This window comes from Arachis ipaensis, chromosome B7, assembly GCF_059453495.1.
Source record: "Arachis ipaensis isolate K30076 ecotype BB chromosome B7, ASM5945349v1, whole genome shotgun sequence".
In the NCBI taxonomy this organism is placed as follows: Eukaryota; Viridiplantae; Streptophyta; class Magnoliopsida; order Fabales; family Fabaceae; genus Arachis; species Arachis ipaensis.
Window position 1 is genome coordinate 770,614 of NC_142442.1, and position 17,342 is coordinate 787,955.

At 34.0% G+C, this 17,342-nt stretch overlaps 4 protein-coding genes across 4 annotated transcripts; 3 read left to right on the top strand and 1 right to left on the bottom strand.

Annotated features, from left to right (window-relative positions):
- Positions 1-557: 557 nt before the first annotated feature.
- LOC107608599 (uncharacterized) lies at positions 558-4,060 on the top strand. Its single transcript, XM_016310348.3, has 2 exons — positions 558-2,343; positions 3,555-4,060. The coding sequence occupies exon 1, from the start codon at positions 688-690 to the stop codon at positions 2,338-2,340; it is 1,653 nt and encodes a 550-aa protein (XP_016165834.1). The 5' UTR covers positions 558-687; the 3' UTR covers positions 2,341-2,343; positions 3,555-4,060.
- Positions 4,061-7,899: 3,839 nt separating this feature from the next.
- On the top strand, positions 7,900-11,255 carry LOC107608598 (uncharacterized). Its single transcript, XM_016310345.3, has 2 exons — positions 7,900-9,694; positions 10,902-11,255. The coding sequence occupies exon 1, from the start codon at positions 8,040-8,042 to the stop codon at positions 9,690-9,692; it is 1,653 nt and encodes a 550-aa protein (XP_016165831.1). The 5' UTR covers positions 7,900-8,039; the 3' UTR covers positions 9,693-9,694; positions 10,902-11,255.
- Positions 11,256-14,150: 2,895 nt separating this feature from the next.
- On the top strand, positions 14,151-15,926 carry LOC107608601 (uncharacterized). The gene has a single exon (XM_088492764.1). The coding sequence runs from the start codon at positions 14,217-14,219 to the stop codon at positions 15,756-15,758; it is 1,542 nt and encodes a 513-aa protein (XP_088348890.1). The 5' UTR covers positions 14,151-14,216; the 3' UTR covers positions 15,759-15,926.
- A 174-nt stretch (positions 15,927-16,100) lies between these two features.
- Positions 16,101-17,342, bottom strand: LOC107608603 (Carbohydrate-binding X8 domain superfamily protein). The gene is made up of 3 exons (XM_016310354.3): positions 17,138-17,342; positions 16,775-17,029; positions 16,101-16,307 (listed from the first exon to the last, which is right to left on the bottom strand). The coding sequence occupies exons 1-3, from the start codon at positions 17,202-17,204 to the stop codon at positions 16,273-16,275; spliced, it is 357 nt and encodes a 118-aa protein (XP_016165840.1). The 5' UTR covers positions 17,205-17,342; the 3' UTR covers positions 16,101-16,272.

The following is a 17,342-nucleotide window of genomic DNA, read 5'->3' on the forward strand; positions in this document are numbered from 1 at the left end:
TTAACAAATTCAAACATTTGTTACAAGAAAAAAAAGTCTATACTATAAAAAATTTGAAAATAAAAGATGCAAATGATTTGTATAAACTAATTAAAGGTACAATGAAAGTAAACTTTTTACTTACAACGGTTGTGAAGGAAATTAAAGATTCAGTTTTGAACATTCTCTAACACTATTTTAAATTGTTATCACTTAAGACATTTTCTAAGTCAAAGAAAAATATTAACAGATAATTTCACTTTATACTATTTTAATTATTCTTATTAAAAATAATTTATTCAAAAAAAATTTTACATAATTTTTTGAATGTAGATGTCATTAAAAAATTACATCCACATTAAGAGACTAAGTCCATCAATTAAAATAAATAGAAAAATCAAACCATCAAATTAAAATGTCACTTAATACATTTTTAACATCTAAATCTTTATACTACAAATTAATTTAAATAAAACACTTTTTAAATTTAACTTCAATTTATACATATTTTATATAATTCTATAAAACATAACCATTTTTAATATTTATTATATACTATAATTAATGTACCGCAATGCGCGAGTCTATTTTTAACAAAAGAACGAGCAAGTTTACAAAAACTACTACCCTCAAAATATACGAATAAAAATCTAGACATGTAAAAGTAGTAGCAAATTTCTCTTATTCAGAATTCAGAAGGAATCAACAATGTTGTATGCAACAAGGTTTATGGTTTCTGTTCGTCAAATCCCTAATTTTGTTCCACTCTCCACTCTCCCTCCTTCTTGGACAAGCCTTCACTTTCATTCTGAGCCTCCATCCCTTGCTGAAGTTGACGATGCTGTTGATTCCTTCACTCGCATGCTCTATATGCGTCGTACTCCTCCCATCATCCAATTTAACAAGATTTTGGGATCCCTTGCCAAGATGAAGCATTTCCACGCCGCCGTTTCCCTTTTTCAGCAATTGCAAGCCAGGGGAATCGCTCCCGACTTATTTACTTTGACCATCTTAATCAATTGTTGTTGCGGCATGGATCGTATGACGCTTGCTTTCTCTGTATTGGCCAAGATTTTCAGGATGGGTTTTCAGTCTGATACCATAACGTTGACAACAATCCTGAAAGGTCTCTGTCTCTGTGGTAATGTTGAAAAAGCGCTCCACTTCCATGACAGATTGCGGGCTCATGGATTTCACTTTAATCAAGTCACCTATGGGACCTTGATTAATGGACTCTGTAAGAGCGGACACACATCAGTTGCTATTCAAGTGTTGAGAAAGATCCCACAGTATGGGATTGTTCCTGATGTTGTCATGTACAGCGCAATTATTGATAGCCTCTGCAAGGATACACTTGTAAGTGACGCTTTACATTTACACTCTGAAATGCTTGCTATGGGAATTTCTCCCAATGTTATCACTTACACAACTCTGATTTATGGATTGTGCCTTGCGGGTCAACTTAAGGAAGCCATTCATATATTAAATCATATGATGCTCAAAAACATTACTCCAAATGTTCAGACCTATAATACTTTGATCGATGGGTTATGCAAGGAAGGAAAGATCAAAGATGCTAAGAACGTATTGGCTGTGATGACAAAACATGGTGTGAAACCAGATGTGGTTACTTATAGCAGCTTAATGGATGGGCATTGTTTGGTTAATCAGGTAAATAAGGCAAAATATATATTCAACACAATGGCCCAAAGTAGTGTGTCTCCTAATGTTTATAGTTACAATATCATGATTAATGGCTTGTGCAAAAGTAAAATGGTCAATGATGCCTTGAATCTCCTTGAAGAGATGCGTTGCAAGAACTTGGTTCCCGACATGTTTACTTACAATACTCTAATCGATGGCTTGGGAAAATCAAGGAGAATCCTTTGTGCTGTGGAGCTTCTTGAAAAGATGCATGATAGAGGTCAACATGCTGATATATTCACTTACAGTTCCTTGCTGGATGGTTTGTTCAATATCAAACAACATGACAAGGCACTTATGTTATTCAATCAAATGAAAGAGAGTGGCATTGATCCAAATATATATACATACAACATACTTATAGATGGGCTGTGCAAAAGTGGAAGACTTAAAAATGCAAAAGAGATATTTCAAGATCTTTCCATTAAAGGCTATCGTCCAGATGTGAAGACATACACCATTATGATCAATGGGCTTTGCAAAGAGGGCCTGCTTCATGAAGCATTGGCTTTATTGTCGAAAATGGAAGACAATGGTTGCTTACCAAATGCTGTGACTTATGAAATAATCATTGGTGCTCTGTTTGAAAAAGGTGAAAATGATAACGCGGAGAAACTTCTTCGTGAAATGATATCTAGAGGCCTATTGCAAGGATAAAAAGTAAGTGAGATTCTTCTTGTTAGACATCATAAATTCCGTTTGTATCTCTTTCTTTTTAACTTGTGTTTTGTTATCATCTTCCCGATCATGTTTCCATTCCATATTAATGCTTTTAAATATTCACATGATTGTGATTCTTTATTCTGCTTTACCCACACCTAAGTGTTTTCTTTGCCGTTGCTTGTTTTACGGCATTTTCAGTGACTAGATGGCTGTTATATGTGGCTTGTCGGATCTATCATTGTTTCCTTTTTTGTTTTTGTAATTATATATGTGCATTGATGTTAATTTATTCCTAAGCTGAAATGGTTCTGATTTTCATCATTCAAAGGGAATCCTTGTTAGTTGTGAAGCTTCCCTGCACTCTTATTGTTTTTCAATCTTTTCATTTCCCCCATATTTAAAGTAAACTCCCATGCAGCAGCATACTGGCTATGAAATCTCAAATGTTATTTTGCAGCATATCATTAAGCTCTTTGAGATTGGACACTAATCTGCATAAGATTTAATAACTTTCTCAGTCTTAGACTGAGATTAAACTCAATTAATTAAAAATAGAGGCAAGAGCACAATGCTTGATGGGGATTACACAGCCTCAATAAAAAGAAAGGAAAAAATAAAATCTAAGCTGTAGATTCTGCTGCAGCTATTTTTGAGTCTTCAGTGACAGTTCCAATTAGGGAATGAAGTCAAAGTGGCAAGAACCATGACCTGCAATCAAAGGATATATATTATTGTGTTATCGTCTACACAAATTTCTCAATAGAAGGACTCGTTATACCTTGTTCTGAAATAGTAGTTTATTTGAACAAAGTGGTACTGGTACATGAAAAAACTGATATATCTAGAGACAAATTGTCTCGTGATTCATCGGTTATTTTAATATACCACTTTAATTAACAATGGAGGGAGTAACAGTTACTAGCTTGGATTGATTCCTTGACTTGTTTGCCAAGTTACTTGGCCTTTTCCTCCTTTTGATGGCATACATGTTATATATAACTAAGCATTTAGTCAATTTTAATATTCCTAAACTTTTTACAATGTCACATGGCCTTCTATTCTTCTAGATCTGCTTTTGCACTCTGTGCCAATGTGAACATGCATATGTTCTACTTAAAAAGCATTATTATAATATTGTATAATGTATATGTTATCTAGAATCAGTTTAATTTAGAACTTACTAGGATCTGCTTCTGTTGTAATGGCAGAACCTCGGAAGAAACAAGAACCACCTCTGCTTGAACTTCTGAAAGTAGCTGTTGAAGGCATAGGAAGCATGGTCTTTCAAAGTGTTTTGATAATAGCATGGTTGGTTCACTTGGATTTTGCTACAATCTGCATCTCCACTTCCACAAGCCCAATTCAGCGCCGCCTGCAACTCATCATCGCTTCTTTGCGGATCGGCTATGCACAGTTGCTCATATTCAGCAAACATTGCATCATGTGATCATAATACAGTGCAATTTAGGTAAAGAAAAGGAACATTTATACACAAACATTTCTGGATATTTTAACAACACATGAACACTTATGTATATGATTACCCCTTTTTGGTGCAATCATGGATAGGAAAAGAATCAGAACCATTAACTTGGCCATTAATGTTTCCATTTCGGAGGAGAAGAACCCTGAATAGTGAATAGGATAGCCAAGAAACTCGAAATTTAGTTGCATATATATATATAGTGAAGTTAATGGGAAATGGAAGTTATGGGCATGTTTGTGCTCTAGTGCTTCTAACGGCTAAGGGTGTGTTTGGAAAATTCGTTGGAAGAGAAGAAGCACGTTTAGACTTCTTGAAAGTTTCAACTTTTGGTTTGGCAAATTTTTTTTTCATGAACGCATAAGTGATTTTGCTACCAAAACCAACGTTTACAAGAAGCAACTATTGTTAGCTTCTGCGTTTTCCTAACGAGCTTTTAGCCATGGATACTAACCATTTAGTTATCTTTAACAAACTTTATCCTTCATGTATGTTATTATATTATTTATAAAATTCTTGTTATTTCTATTTATATAAACTCTATTTTTCTATTATTTATTATTTTTATTTTTTTCAACTGTTTGTTTGATATTATACACTTTTATAATTGTGATTTTTGTGTATTATGTTTGTTATTATCTTTTTATAATATGATTTATGGATTCTATTAGGTAAAGTAAATTAAATAAAAAATTAACTATAAATAATAATAATAGTAAAAAATTATAGCATACTAAAAAAATAGTACTAAAAATACTAAAAATATACTATATAAAAAAATCATAAAAAATTTTCAGATTTGTTTCAATTACTATAAAGTAAATATTTAATTTTTTTATTATTATTAGTACTCTCTGTTATAATTGTAATTCTCATATACTATGTTTTAGTGTAATTTTTTATAACATAGATTATGATTCTATTAAAAAAATAAATTAAATAAAAAATTAATCATAAATAATAATAAAATCATAAATGTTGGATTCCAAATTAATATTAAGAATAAGATTATTGAGAGTACTAGAATAAGAGTACGATGTAAAAAAATATAACATATTTGATTATATATATATATATATATATATATATACTTAATAAGATTATTGAGAGTACTAGAATAAGAGTACGATGTAAAAAAATATAACATATTTGATTATATATATCTAAAATTTATATTGTTTTATATTTATTTAAAAATATATTTTATTTATTTTTATATGTTATTTTTATTTTAGTAAATAAATATTAATTTTATTATAAAATTAATTAATAAGATCTATTTAAATATCTAAATTAGAATGATAGGATAATATAAAAAAAATTATTTAAGTTGAGGTCTATTTTAGTAATTTTTTATCTAAAAGTGATTTTGAATGGTACAAGCCAAATAACATTTATTTTACTATAATCAATTTTAATACAAAAATTACCAAACATAAATCACTTTAACACAAACTTACTTTTTATCAAAATCAAGTTTGCAAAATCAATTTTATGTAAACTTCCGTTTACAAACTGTAATCCAAACACACACTAAGAAGGAATATTCATATTCCATTGCAAGTGGACACTCTGCATCAAGCAGGATCAGATTTTATGTGGGCTCCACCATAAGGGTGTGAAAATGTGATGAAAAATTACATGAAAAGGATCATGTGGTCAAATTATCAGTGACAAATTTTGCTGCTTACACAGGTGACCTAGGTTGTCAGCAGGGAATGCCTCTCTGCTCCCATTTTCGTCCCCAGATTTGCTCCGTGTCCCTATCTCCGTTCTCCGTCGTGGGGAATATTAGTCTCCATCCCCATTTCCCACAGGTCCCATTTCCCGCGAGGGACCCATTCTCCATTTATCTGATCTTTCTAATTAATTATCAATTTCCATATGAATAGAGCCGCAAGTATTCATCCTATACAATACAGTAAGATTTTATACAAAAAGTCTAAACGACAAGATGGTAACTTCTTTCGAAATGACGTAGTGAAAGTCTAAACGACAAGATGATAACTTCTTTCGAAATGACGTAGTGATGGGACATAACGGCGAGCTAGAAGATAGAGCAGTGGATAAGGAGGGAGACGCGGCAACTAGGGGTGAGCATGGCCCGGTCCGGCCCGAAGACCCGACCCGGTCCCGAACACTTTAGGGGCTAATTTGGTGTGATTTTATCGGGTCTAGGGCCGGGTAAGAGTCTCAAAAATAGACCCGGTCATTATTTCGGGTCGGGTCCGAGTCATAGCTCGGGCCACCCGAAATTGGCCCGGTGGCCCGGTCACCATACACAATAAATATTTTGTATTATTAGTGATGGATGATGGCTATTATTATGTGGAATTTAAGTATTGTAAACCTTAATATTTTGTGTTATTAGTCATTATATATAAGACTATAAGTTAATGTTTTATATTTAAAATGTATAAGACTTTAGACTAATGCATAATATTGTGTTATTTGTATTGATTTAAATATTTGGTGTTATTAAGCAATATTAGTATTGATTATGGTTATGCTTTAATTTTAGAGAAGAGTTGGTTCTTGTTATATTTTTCTAAGTGAATTTTACCATGTCAAATAATGGTTGGAGTCTTGGAAATTTGGATATTTTTACATGCTAACTTATAAGAAGGTATCAAGGTAATATAATGTTAATGGTCCGGTTTTCACCCGGTATAGTTGTGGCCCGAAAGGGTATAGGTTTCATCGGGTTTAGGGTCGGGTTCAGGTCTCAAAAATGGACCCGGTACATATTCGGGTCGGGTTTGGATCACATCAAACCCGGTTTCACCCGGCCCATGCACACCCTTAGCGGCAACAGAGGGAAGAATGAACACGACGGCAGAGTTACGGAAAGGAACGCCGCAAATAGAGAGCACGACGCGGTGAGGGTGATGGCACGGTGAGGTGTGACGATGCAGTGAGAAGGGAAGTCGCGAGTGGGTGGCTACAGAGAGGTTGGATGGAGTATAGCGTTAGGGATCATTGAATTGAAGAAGGATTATGCAAATGAAGATTAGGAATTTTGGATTTCTATATATATATGTATTGGGTTTCGGGGATTAGCGGGGACGGGGTGGGAACGGGGCGGGATCTCCGCTTGAGTCCTGCACCTGCCTCGGAAAAATTTTGTCCCCCATCCCCATCCTTGCAAGAAAAATTCCCCACAGTTGGATCCCCATTCGAAACAGTTTTCGCAGAAATTTCTGCGCCCCATAGAGTTTTGCCATCCCGACAGGTCATATTCAGATTTAGAAATGGACTGCCACAAAAAATAATTAAAAGATGTTGAGCTAAGAATCAAACTTCTAGAAACAATTTTTGTAAAATTAAGTACTTATTGTTTCCCTAAAATAATATATTCCTAAACATGCTATAGCCATGTGCTTCACCAACAGGAACAGGCAAAGAAATTGTTATTATATTCTTAGTTTTTCCTAATGTCAGATGCTCTTCTAACTCGGAGTGGATCCTCTCTAATAGAAAAAAAATTGAATGATGTCTAGTGTATAGTCTAACTCTTCATTGCTTTCTCTCTCCGCTCGAGTTCTGCACCTGCCTCGGAAAAATTTTGTCCCCCGTCCCCATCCTTGCAAGAAAAATTCCCCACAGTTGGATCCCCATTCGAAACAGTTCTCGCAGAGATTCCCGCGCCTCATAGAGTTTTGCCATCCTGACAGGTCATATTCAGATTTAGAAATGGACTGCACAAAAAATAATTAAAAGATGTTGAGCTAAGAATCAAACTTCTAGAAACAATTTTTGTAAAATTAAGTATTTATTGTTTCCCTAAAATAATATATTCCTAAACATGCTATAACCATGTGCTTCACCAACATGAACAGGCAAAGAAATTGTTACTATATTCTTAGCTTTTCCTAATGTCAGATGCTCTTCAAACTCGGAGTGGATCCTCTCTAATAGAAAAAAAATTGAATGTTATCTGGTGTATAATCTAACTCTTCATTGCTTTTTCTCTCCTATTTAATCGATCCATTTCACTTCCAACTCAACAGGGTTTTACTTTTACTCCCCCCCTAAATGGCAAAATAATTATTTATTTATCTTACTTCTCTCTTTTCTCCCCACCATTATTTTTTCTGTTGTAAAACACTTTTTCTTTTCTTGCATCTTGGTGGTGAATAAACGAATAAAAATCTAGACATGAAAACGCAGTAGCAAATTTCTCTTATTCAGAATTCAGAAGGAATCAACAATGTTGTATGCAACAAGGTTTAGGGTTTCTGTTCGTCAAATCCCTAATTTTGTTCCACTCTCCACTCTCCCTCCTTCCTGGACAAGCCTTCACTTTCATTCTGAGCCTCCATCCTTTGTTGAAGTTGACGATGCTGTTGATTCCTTTACTCGCATGCTCACTATGCGTCGTACTCCTCCCATCATCCAATTTAACAAGATTTTGGGATTCCTTGCCAAGACGAAGCATTTCCACACCGCCGTTTCCCTTTTTCAGCAATTGCAAGCCAGGGGAATCGCTCCCGACTTTTTTACTTTGAACATCTTAATCAATTGTTGTTGCGGCATGGGTCGTATGACGCTTGCTTTCTCTGTATTGGCCAAGATTTTCAGGATGGGTTTTCAGTCTAATACCATAACGTTCACAACAATCCTGAAAGGTCTCTGTTTCAGTGGTAATGTTGAAAAAGCGCTGCACTTCCATGACATAGTGCGGGATCAAGGATTTCAGCTTAATCAAGTCACCTATGGGACCTTGGTTAATGGACTCTGTAAGACCGGACACACAGCAGCTGCTATTCAAGTCATGAAAAAGATCCCACAGTATGGGATTGTTCCTAATGTTGTCATGTACAGCGCAATTATTGATAGCCTCTGCAAGGATACACTTGTAAGTGAGGCTTTTCATTTATACTCTGAAATGCTTGCTATGGGAATTTCTCCCAATGTTATCACTTACAGGACTCTGATTTATGGATTGTGCCTTGTGGGTCAATTTAAGGAAGCCCTTCATATACTAAATCATATGATGCTCAAAAACATTACTCCAGGTGTTCGGACCTATAGTATTTTGATCGATGGGCTATGCAAGGAAGGAAAGATCAAAGATGCTAACAACGTGTTGGCTGTGATGACAAAACATGGTGTGAAACCAAATGTGGTTACTTATAACAGCTTAATGGATGGGCATTGTTTGGTTAATCAGGTAAATAAGGCAAAATATGTATTCAACACAATGGCCCAAAGTAGTGTGTCTCCTGATGTTTGTAGTTACAATATCATGATTAATGGCTTGTGCAAAAGTAAAATGGTCAATGATGCCTTGAATCTCCTTGAAGAGATGCGTTGCAAGAACTTGGTTCCCGACATGTTTACTTACAATACTCTAATTGATGGCTTGGGAAAATCAGGGAGAATCCGTTGTGCTGCGGAGCTTCTTGAAAAGATGCATGATAGAGGTCAACATGCTGATATATTCACTTACAGTTCCTTGATGGATGCTTTGTTCAGTATGAAACAACATGACAAGGCACTTATGTTATTTAATCAAATGAAAGAGAGTGGCATTGATCCAGATATATATACATACAACATACTTATAGATGGCCTGTGCAAAAGTGGAAGACTTAAAAATGCAAAAGAGATATTTCAAGATCTTTCCAACAAAGGCTATCGTCCAGATGTGAAGACATACACCGTTATGATCAATGGGGTTTGCAAACAGGGACTGCTTCATGAAGCATTGGCTTTATTGTCGAGAATGGAAGACAATGGTTGCTTACCGGATGCTGTGACTTACGAAATAATCGTTCGTGCTCTGTTTGAAAGAGGTGAAAATGATAACGCCGAGAAACTTCTTCGTGAAATGATATCTAGAGGCCTATTGCAAGGATAAAAGTAAGTAAGATTCTTCTTGTTAGACATCACAAAATGTCGTTTGTATCTCTTTCTTTTTAACTTGTGTTTTGTTACCATATGCTCGATCATCTTTCCATTCCATATTAATGCTTTTAAATATTCACATGATTGTGATTCTTTATTCTGCTTTACCCACACCTAAGTGTTTTCTTTGCCGTTGCTTGTTTTACGGCATTTTCGGTGACTAGATGGCTGTTATATGTGGCTTGTCGGATCTATCATTGTTTCCTTTTTTGTTTTTGTAATTATATATGTGCATTGATGTTAATTTATTCCTAAGCTGAAATGGTTCTCTGATTTTCATCATTCAAAGGGAATCCTTGTTAGTTGTGAAGCTTCCCTGCACTCTTATTGTTTTTCAATCTTTTCATTTCCCCCATATTTAAAGTAAACTCCCATGCAGCAGCATACTGGCTATGAAATCTCAAATGTTATTTTGCAGCATATCATTAAGCTCTTTGAGATTGGACACTAATCTGCATAAGATTTAATAACTTTCTCAGTCTTAGACTGAGATTAAACTCAATTAATTAAAAATAGAGGCAAGAGCACAATGTTTGATGGGGATTACACAGCCTCAATAAAAAGAAAGGAAAAAATAAAATCTAAGCTGTAGATTCTGCTGCAGCTATTTTTGAGTCTTCAGTGACAGTTCCAATTAGGGAATGAAGTCAAAGTGGCAAGAACCATGACCTGCAATCAAAGGATCTATATTATTGTGTTGTCATCTACACAAATTTCTCAATAGAAGGACTCCTTATACTTTGTTCTGAAATAGTAGTTTATTTGAACAAAGTGGAACATGAAAAAACCAATATATCTAGAGACAAATTGTTTCGTGATTCATCAGTTATTTTAATATACCACTTTAACTAACAATGGAGGGAGTAACAGTTACTAGCTTGGATTGATTCCTTGACTTGTTTGCCAAGTTAATTTGCCTTTTCCTCCTTTTGATGGCATACATGTTATATATAACTAAGCATTTAGTAATTTTAATATTCCTAAACTTTTTACAATGTCACATGGCCTTCTATTCTTCTAGATCTGCTTTTGCATTCTGTGCCAATGTGAACATGCATATGTTCTACTTAAAAAGCATTATTATAATATTGTATAATGTATATGTTATCTAGAATCAGTTTAATTTAGAACTTACTAGGATCTGCTTCTGTTGTAATGGCAGAACCTCGGAAGAAACAAGAACCACCTCTGTGCTTGAACTTCTGAAAGTAGCTGTTGAAGGCATAGGAAGCATGGTCTTTCAAAGTGTTTTGATAATAGCATGGTTGGTTCACTTGGATTTTGCTACAATCTGCATCTCCACTTCCACAAGCCCAATTCAGCGCCGCCTGCAACTCATCGTCGCTTCTTTGCGGATCGGCTATGCACCGTTGCTCATATTCAGCAAACATTGCATCATGTGATCATAATACAGTGCAATTTAGGTAAAAAAAAAGGAACATTTATACACAAACATTTCTGGATATTTTAACAACACATGAACACTTATGTATATGATTACCCCTTTTTGGTGCAATCATGGATAGGAAAAGAATCAGAACCATTAACTTGGCCATTAATGTTTCCATTTCGGAGGAGAACCCTGAATAGTGAATAGGATAGCCAAGAAACTCGAAATTTAGTTGCATATATATATATATATATATATATATATATATATATAGTGAAGTTAATGGGAAATGGAAGTTATGGGCATGTTTGTGCTCTAGTGCTTCTAACGGCTAAGAAGGAATGTTCATATTCCATTTCAAGTGGACAGTCTGCACCAAGCAGGATCAGATTTTATGTGGGCCCACCATATGGGTGTGAAAATGTGATGAAAAATCTCATGAAAAAGGATCATGTGGTTAAATTATTAGTGACAAATTATGCTGCTTACCAGGTCACATTCAGATTTAGACATGAACTGCCACAAAAAAATAATTAATAGATGTTAAGCTAAGAATCAAACTTCTAGAAACAATTTTTGTAAAATTAAGTGCTTATTGTTTCCCTAAACATGCTATAGCCATGTGCTTCACCAACAGGCAAAGAAAGTGTTATTATATTCTTAGTTTTTCCTAATGTCAGATGCTCTTCCAACTCAACAAGGATTTACTAATATAAAAGCAATTTTTTAGATGTTACATGCCCTAATGCAATGTTTGTAGAAAAATAGTATCTGTAAACCAGCAACAATGAGATCATGAGCAAATAAATGGAGTTGTTAACTTGTTCTACAACTAGTTTTCTTTTCTTTATTACTTTTCCTTGATAGCTCGGCATGGAAAACACTTACAGTTGCAGGTTGGTTTGCAAGGGATCCTAATATTTTGGGCGTATACTTATGCAAGTACCATATATATTTCAACGCAATCCATAGTTGATGATTGTTTTCAGCAACTAAATGTCTGCTGAGAAGCTTTTTGGAAGTATGTTCTACTACTCCATTGTTTTTCGTCTCGAGTTCATTGTTAACATGTCCTTTTTCTTTCTGTATTTTTAATTATTCTTTTCTTTTGTAAATGAATATTACTTAGCTATTTTCTTGTGTTCTCTGGGGGACTATTTAGGTTCTAGTGTTCCTACATTGAAAGAGCTCCCCAGTCTAAAAACAAAAGGTGTACGTCCACCAACAAAGGCAACAACAATGAATTTTGCAATGAAATATGAAGAGGATAGAAGATAGGTGAGACTTAAAAAGAGAGACAACTTGGATAACCACACTAGCCGAGTCAAATTTCCAATTGAGATACAAAGTGGTAAATAACAACACTTCACTCAAACCCAAATCCCAAATACATTATAATAGTGGCCTGCACATTTTGTGACATCTATAAATAATCCAAGAAACATGAAGGTTTTGAACCTACTCATTTCTTGTTATAGTATTCATACAACATTGTGTTAGCTAGTATTGTTCAAGTTCTACATCACTAGTGTTATTGCCGAAAGTAATATAAGGTTCAATTTTGCTTTAGGTAAATACATGTACTACAAGTGATGTGAGATTGTGAGGTATAGTGCTCATGACTAAAGCTCAATATTTTGATTTTGGGAACATTGCTCCTTCAATCTACCTATTTATTCTTAATATATAAAAGTAAATGGATAAATTGACCCACATTATTTTTAATACTTCTTTCTCTTCATACTAATGCCATGTCAACAATATTGTTTATTTAGCAAAATTTTAGAATCAACCATTCAATTTTTTTCAAATCAACTATTATTCCAAATCAGCAAAAAAAATAAAGTAAAATATACAAGTAATAGAAATATATGTAACTTAGGGTACAAAATTACCAATGACATTGAATCCATATTCCTATCTTTATTATATCTTACCGTTATAAACAATACAATAAATTTTTATAACCCCAATAATTAATTTATTAATTTCTATAAATAACTCATTAAATGTAATAAATATCCATATTACAAATGTCATAATAATATTATTAATCATAATAAATTTTACGTTATAAATATTCAAATTCCATACTATCTGGACTATTTATATAGGTCTCTTATCACACTATTCCTTCAAATATCATCAAATTTAGCACAAGAAATTTATTTCGAAACTATACAACATCTCAAACTTACTCAATGGAGCATCATTCTTTGGACTACATAACTAAACAATCAGACAATTGGTTTATCAAAGTTCGCGTGATTCGTCAATGAAAAACATTAACACCTACAAATAAAGAGGAACTTTTTTGCTTAGAAATGATTATATTAGATGAAAAGATACAAAACAAACATATTTATTGTATTTTAAAGTTGAATTTACAAAAAAATATTTTAATTATTTTTGCTTTATATAATTTTTATATTATTTTATAATACTTTATATATAATTGTATTTTAATATCGTTAAAATTATATTTCTTTCGATATGCTATTCATTGTTCCTTTTCTAATAACTTTAAAAAAAATAAATGTAATCAATTTTTTTTAACTAATTATTAACTACGATTTACTAACATTGTAGGGAATACCTCTTCATGTAATTGTGAAGAAAAATATGATGAACAAATTCAAACATTTGTTACAAAAAGAAAAGTCACTAATAAAAAATTTGAAAATAGAATATGCAAAAGATTTGTATAGACCAATTAAAGATAAGTAATTTCACTTTATACTATTTTAATTATTCTTATTAAAAATAACTTATTCAAAAAAAATTCTATACATTTGTTTTCTTTTTAATATAGATGTCATTAGAAAATTACATTCACATAAAGAAATTAAAAAATAAACCATACAAATTCAAGATACATCTTCAAAATTTAATTCTATAAAATATAACCATTTTTAATATTTATCATATACTATAATTAATTTATCACAATGCATGAATCTCATTAGTTTTCAATAAAAGCAGGAGCAAGTTTATAAAAAGTACTACCCTCAAAATAAACCAATAAAAATATTGACATGTAAAAGCAGTAGCGGATTTCTCTTATTCAGAATTCAGAAGGAATCAACAATGTTGTATGCAACAAGGTTTATGGTTTCTGTTCGTCAAATCCCTAATTTTGTTCCACTCTCCACTCTTCCTCCTTCCTGGACAAGCCTTCACTTTCATTCTGAGCCTCCATCCCTTGCTGAAGTTGACGATGCTGTTGATTCCTTTACTCGCATGCTCACTATGCGTCGTACTCCTCCCATCATCCAATTTAACAAGATTTTGGGATCCCTTGCCAAGACGAAGCATTTCCACGCCGCCGTTTCCCTTTTTCAGCAATTGCAAGCCAGGGGAATCGCTCCCGACTTTTTTACTTTAAACATCTTAATCAATTGTTGTTGCGGCATGGGTCGTATGACGCTTGCTTTCTCTGTATTGGCCAAGATTTTCAGGATGGGTTTTCAGTCTAATACCATAACGTTCACAACAATCCTGAAAGGTCTCTGTCTCTGTGGTAATGTTGAAAAAGCAATGCACTTCCATGATATAGTGCGGGATCATGGATTTCAGCTTAATGAAGTCACCTATGGGACCTTGGTTAATGGACTTTGTAAGGCCGGACACACAGCAGCTGCTATTCAAGTGTTGAAAAAGATCCCACAGTATGGGATTGTTCCTAATGTTGTCATGTACAGCGCAATTATTGATAGCCTCTGCAAGGATACACTTGTAAGTGAGGCTTTTCATTTATACTCTGAAATGCTTGCTATGGGAATTTCTCCCAATGTTATCACTTACAGGACTCTGATTTATGGATTGTGCCTCGTGGGTCAATTTAAGGCAGCCATTCATATACTAAATCATATGATGCTCAAAAACATTACTCCAGGTGTTCGGACCTATAGTATTTTGATCGATGGGCTATGCAAGGAAGGAAAGATCAAAGATGCTAACAACGTGTTGGCTGTGATGACAAAACATGGTGTGAAACCAGATGTGGTTACTTATAACAGCTTAATGGATGGGTATTGTTTGGTTAAGCAGGTAAATAAGGCAAAATATGTATTCAACACAATGGCCCAAAGTAGTGTGTCTCCTAATGTTTGTAGTTACAATATTATGATTAATGGCTTGTGCAAAAGTAAAATGGTCAATGATGCCTTGAATCTCCTTGAAGAGATGCGTTGCAAGAACTTGGTTCCCGACATATTTACTTACACTACTTTAATTGATGGCTTGGGAAAATCAAGGAGAATCCTTTGTGCTGTGGAGCTTCTTGAAAAGATGCATGATAGAGGTCAACATGCTGATATATTCACTTACAATTCCTTGCTGGATGCTTTGTTCAGTATGAAACAACATGACAAGGCACTTATGTTATTCAATCAAATGAAAGAGAGTGGTATTGATCCAAATATATATACATACAGCATACTTATAGATGGCTTGTGCAAAAGTGGAAGACTTGAAAATGCAAAAGAGATATTTCAAGATCTTTCCATTAAAGGCTATCGTCCAGATGTGAAGACATACACCATTATCGTCCAGATCTTTCCATTTCATATTAATGCCTTTAAATATTCACATGATTGTGATTCTTTATTCTGCTTTACCCACACCTAAGTGTTTTCTTTGCCGTTGCTTGTTTTACGGCATTTTCGGTGACTAGATGGCTGTTATATGTGGCTTGGCGGATCTATCATTGTTTGCTTTTGTGTTTTTGTAATTATATATGTGCATTGATGTTAATTTATTCCTAAGCTGAAATGGTTCTGATCTTCATCATTCAAAGGGAATCCTTGTTAGTTGTGAAGCTTCCCTGCACTCTTATTGTCTTTCAATCGTTTCATTTCCCCCATATTTAAAGTAAACTCCCATGCAGCAGCATACTGGCTATGAAATCTCAAAAGTTATTTTGCAAAATATCATTAAGCTCTTTGAGATTGGACACTAATCTGCATAAGATTTAATAACTTTCTCAGTCTTAGACTGAGATTAAACTCAATTAATTAAGAATAGAGTCAAGAGCACAATGCTTGATGGGGATTACACAGCCTCAATAAAAAGAAAGGAAAAGATAAAATCTAAGCTGTAGATTCTGCTGCAGCTATTTTTGAGTCTTCAGTGACAGTTCCAATTAGGGAATCAAGTCAAAGTGGCAAGAACCATGACCTGCAATCAAAGGATATATATTATTGTGTTACCGTCTACACAAATTTCTCAATAGAAGGACTCGTTATACCTTGTTCTGAAATAGTAGTTTATTGGAACAAAGTGGTACATGAAAAAACCGATATATCTTGAGACAAATTGTCTCGTGATTCATCGGTTATTTTAATATACCACTTTAATTAACAATGGAGGGAGTAACAGTTAATAGCTTGGATTGATTCCTTGACTTGTTTGCCAAGTTAATTTGCCTTTTCCTCCTTTTGATGGCATACATGTTATATATAACTAAGCATTTAGTCAATTTTAATATTCCTAAACTTTTTACAATGTCACATGGCCTTCTATTCTTCTAGATCTGCTTTTGCACTCTGTGCCAATCTGAACATGCATATGTTCTACTTAAAAAGCATTATTATAATATTTTATAATGTATATTTTGTCTAGAATCAGTTTAATTTAGAACTTACTAGGATCTGCTTCTGTTGTAATGGCAGCACCTCTGAAGAAACAAGAACCACCTCTGTGCTTGAACTTCTGAAAGTAGCTGTTGAAGGCATAGGAAGCATGGTCTTTCAAAGTGTTTGGATAATAGCATGGTTGGTTCACTTGGATTTTGCTACAATCTGCACCTCCACTTCCACAAGCCCAGTTCAGCGCTGCCTGCAACTCATCGTCGCTGCTTTGCGGATCAGCTATGCACCATTGCTCATATTCAGCAAACACTGCATCATGTGATCATAATATAATGCAATTAGGTAAAAAAATGAACATTTATACACAAACATTGGTGGATATTTTAACAACACATGAACATTTATGTATATGATTACCCCTTTTTGGTGCAATCATGGATAGGAAAAGAATCAGAACCATTAACTTGGCCATTAATGTTTCCATTTTGGAGGAGATAGAAGCCTAGCCGATAAGAACTCTGAATAGTGAATAGGATAGCCAAGAAACTAGAAATTTAGTTGCATATATATTATATAGTGAAGTTAATGGGAAATGGAAGTTATGGGCATGTGTTGTGTGCTT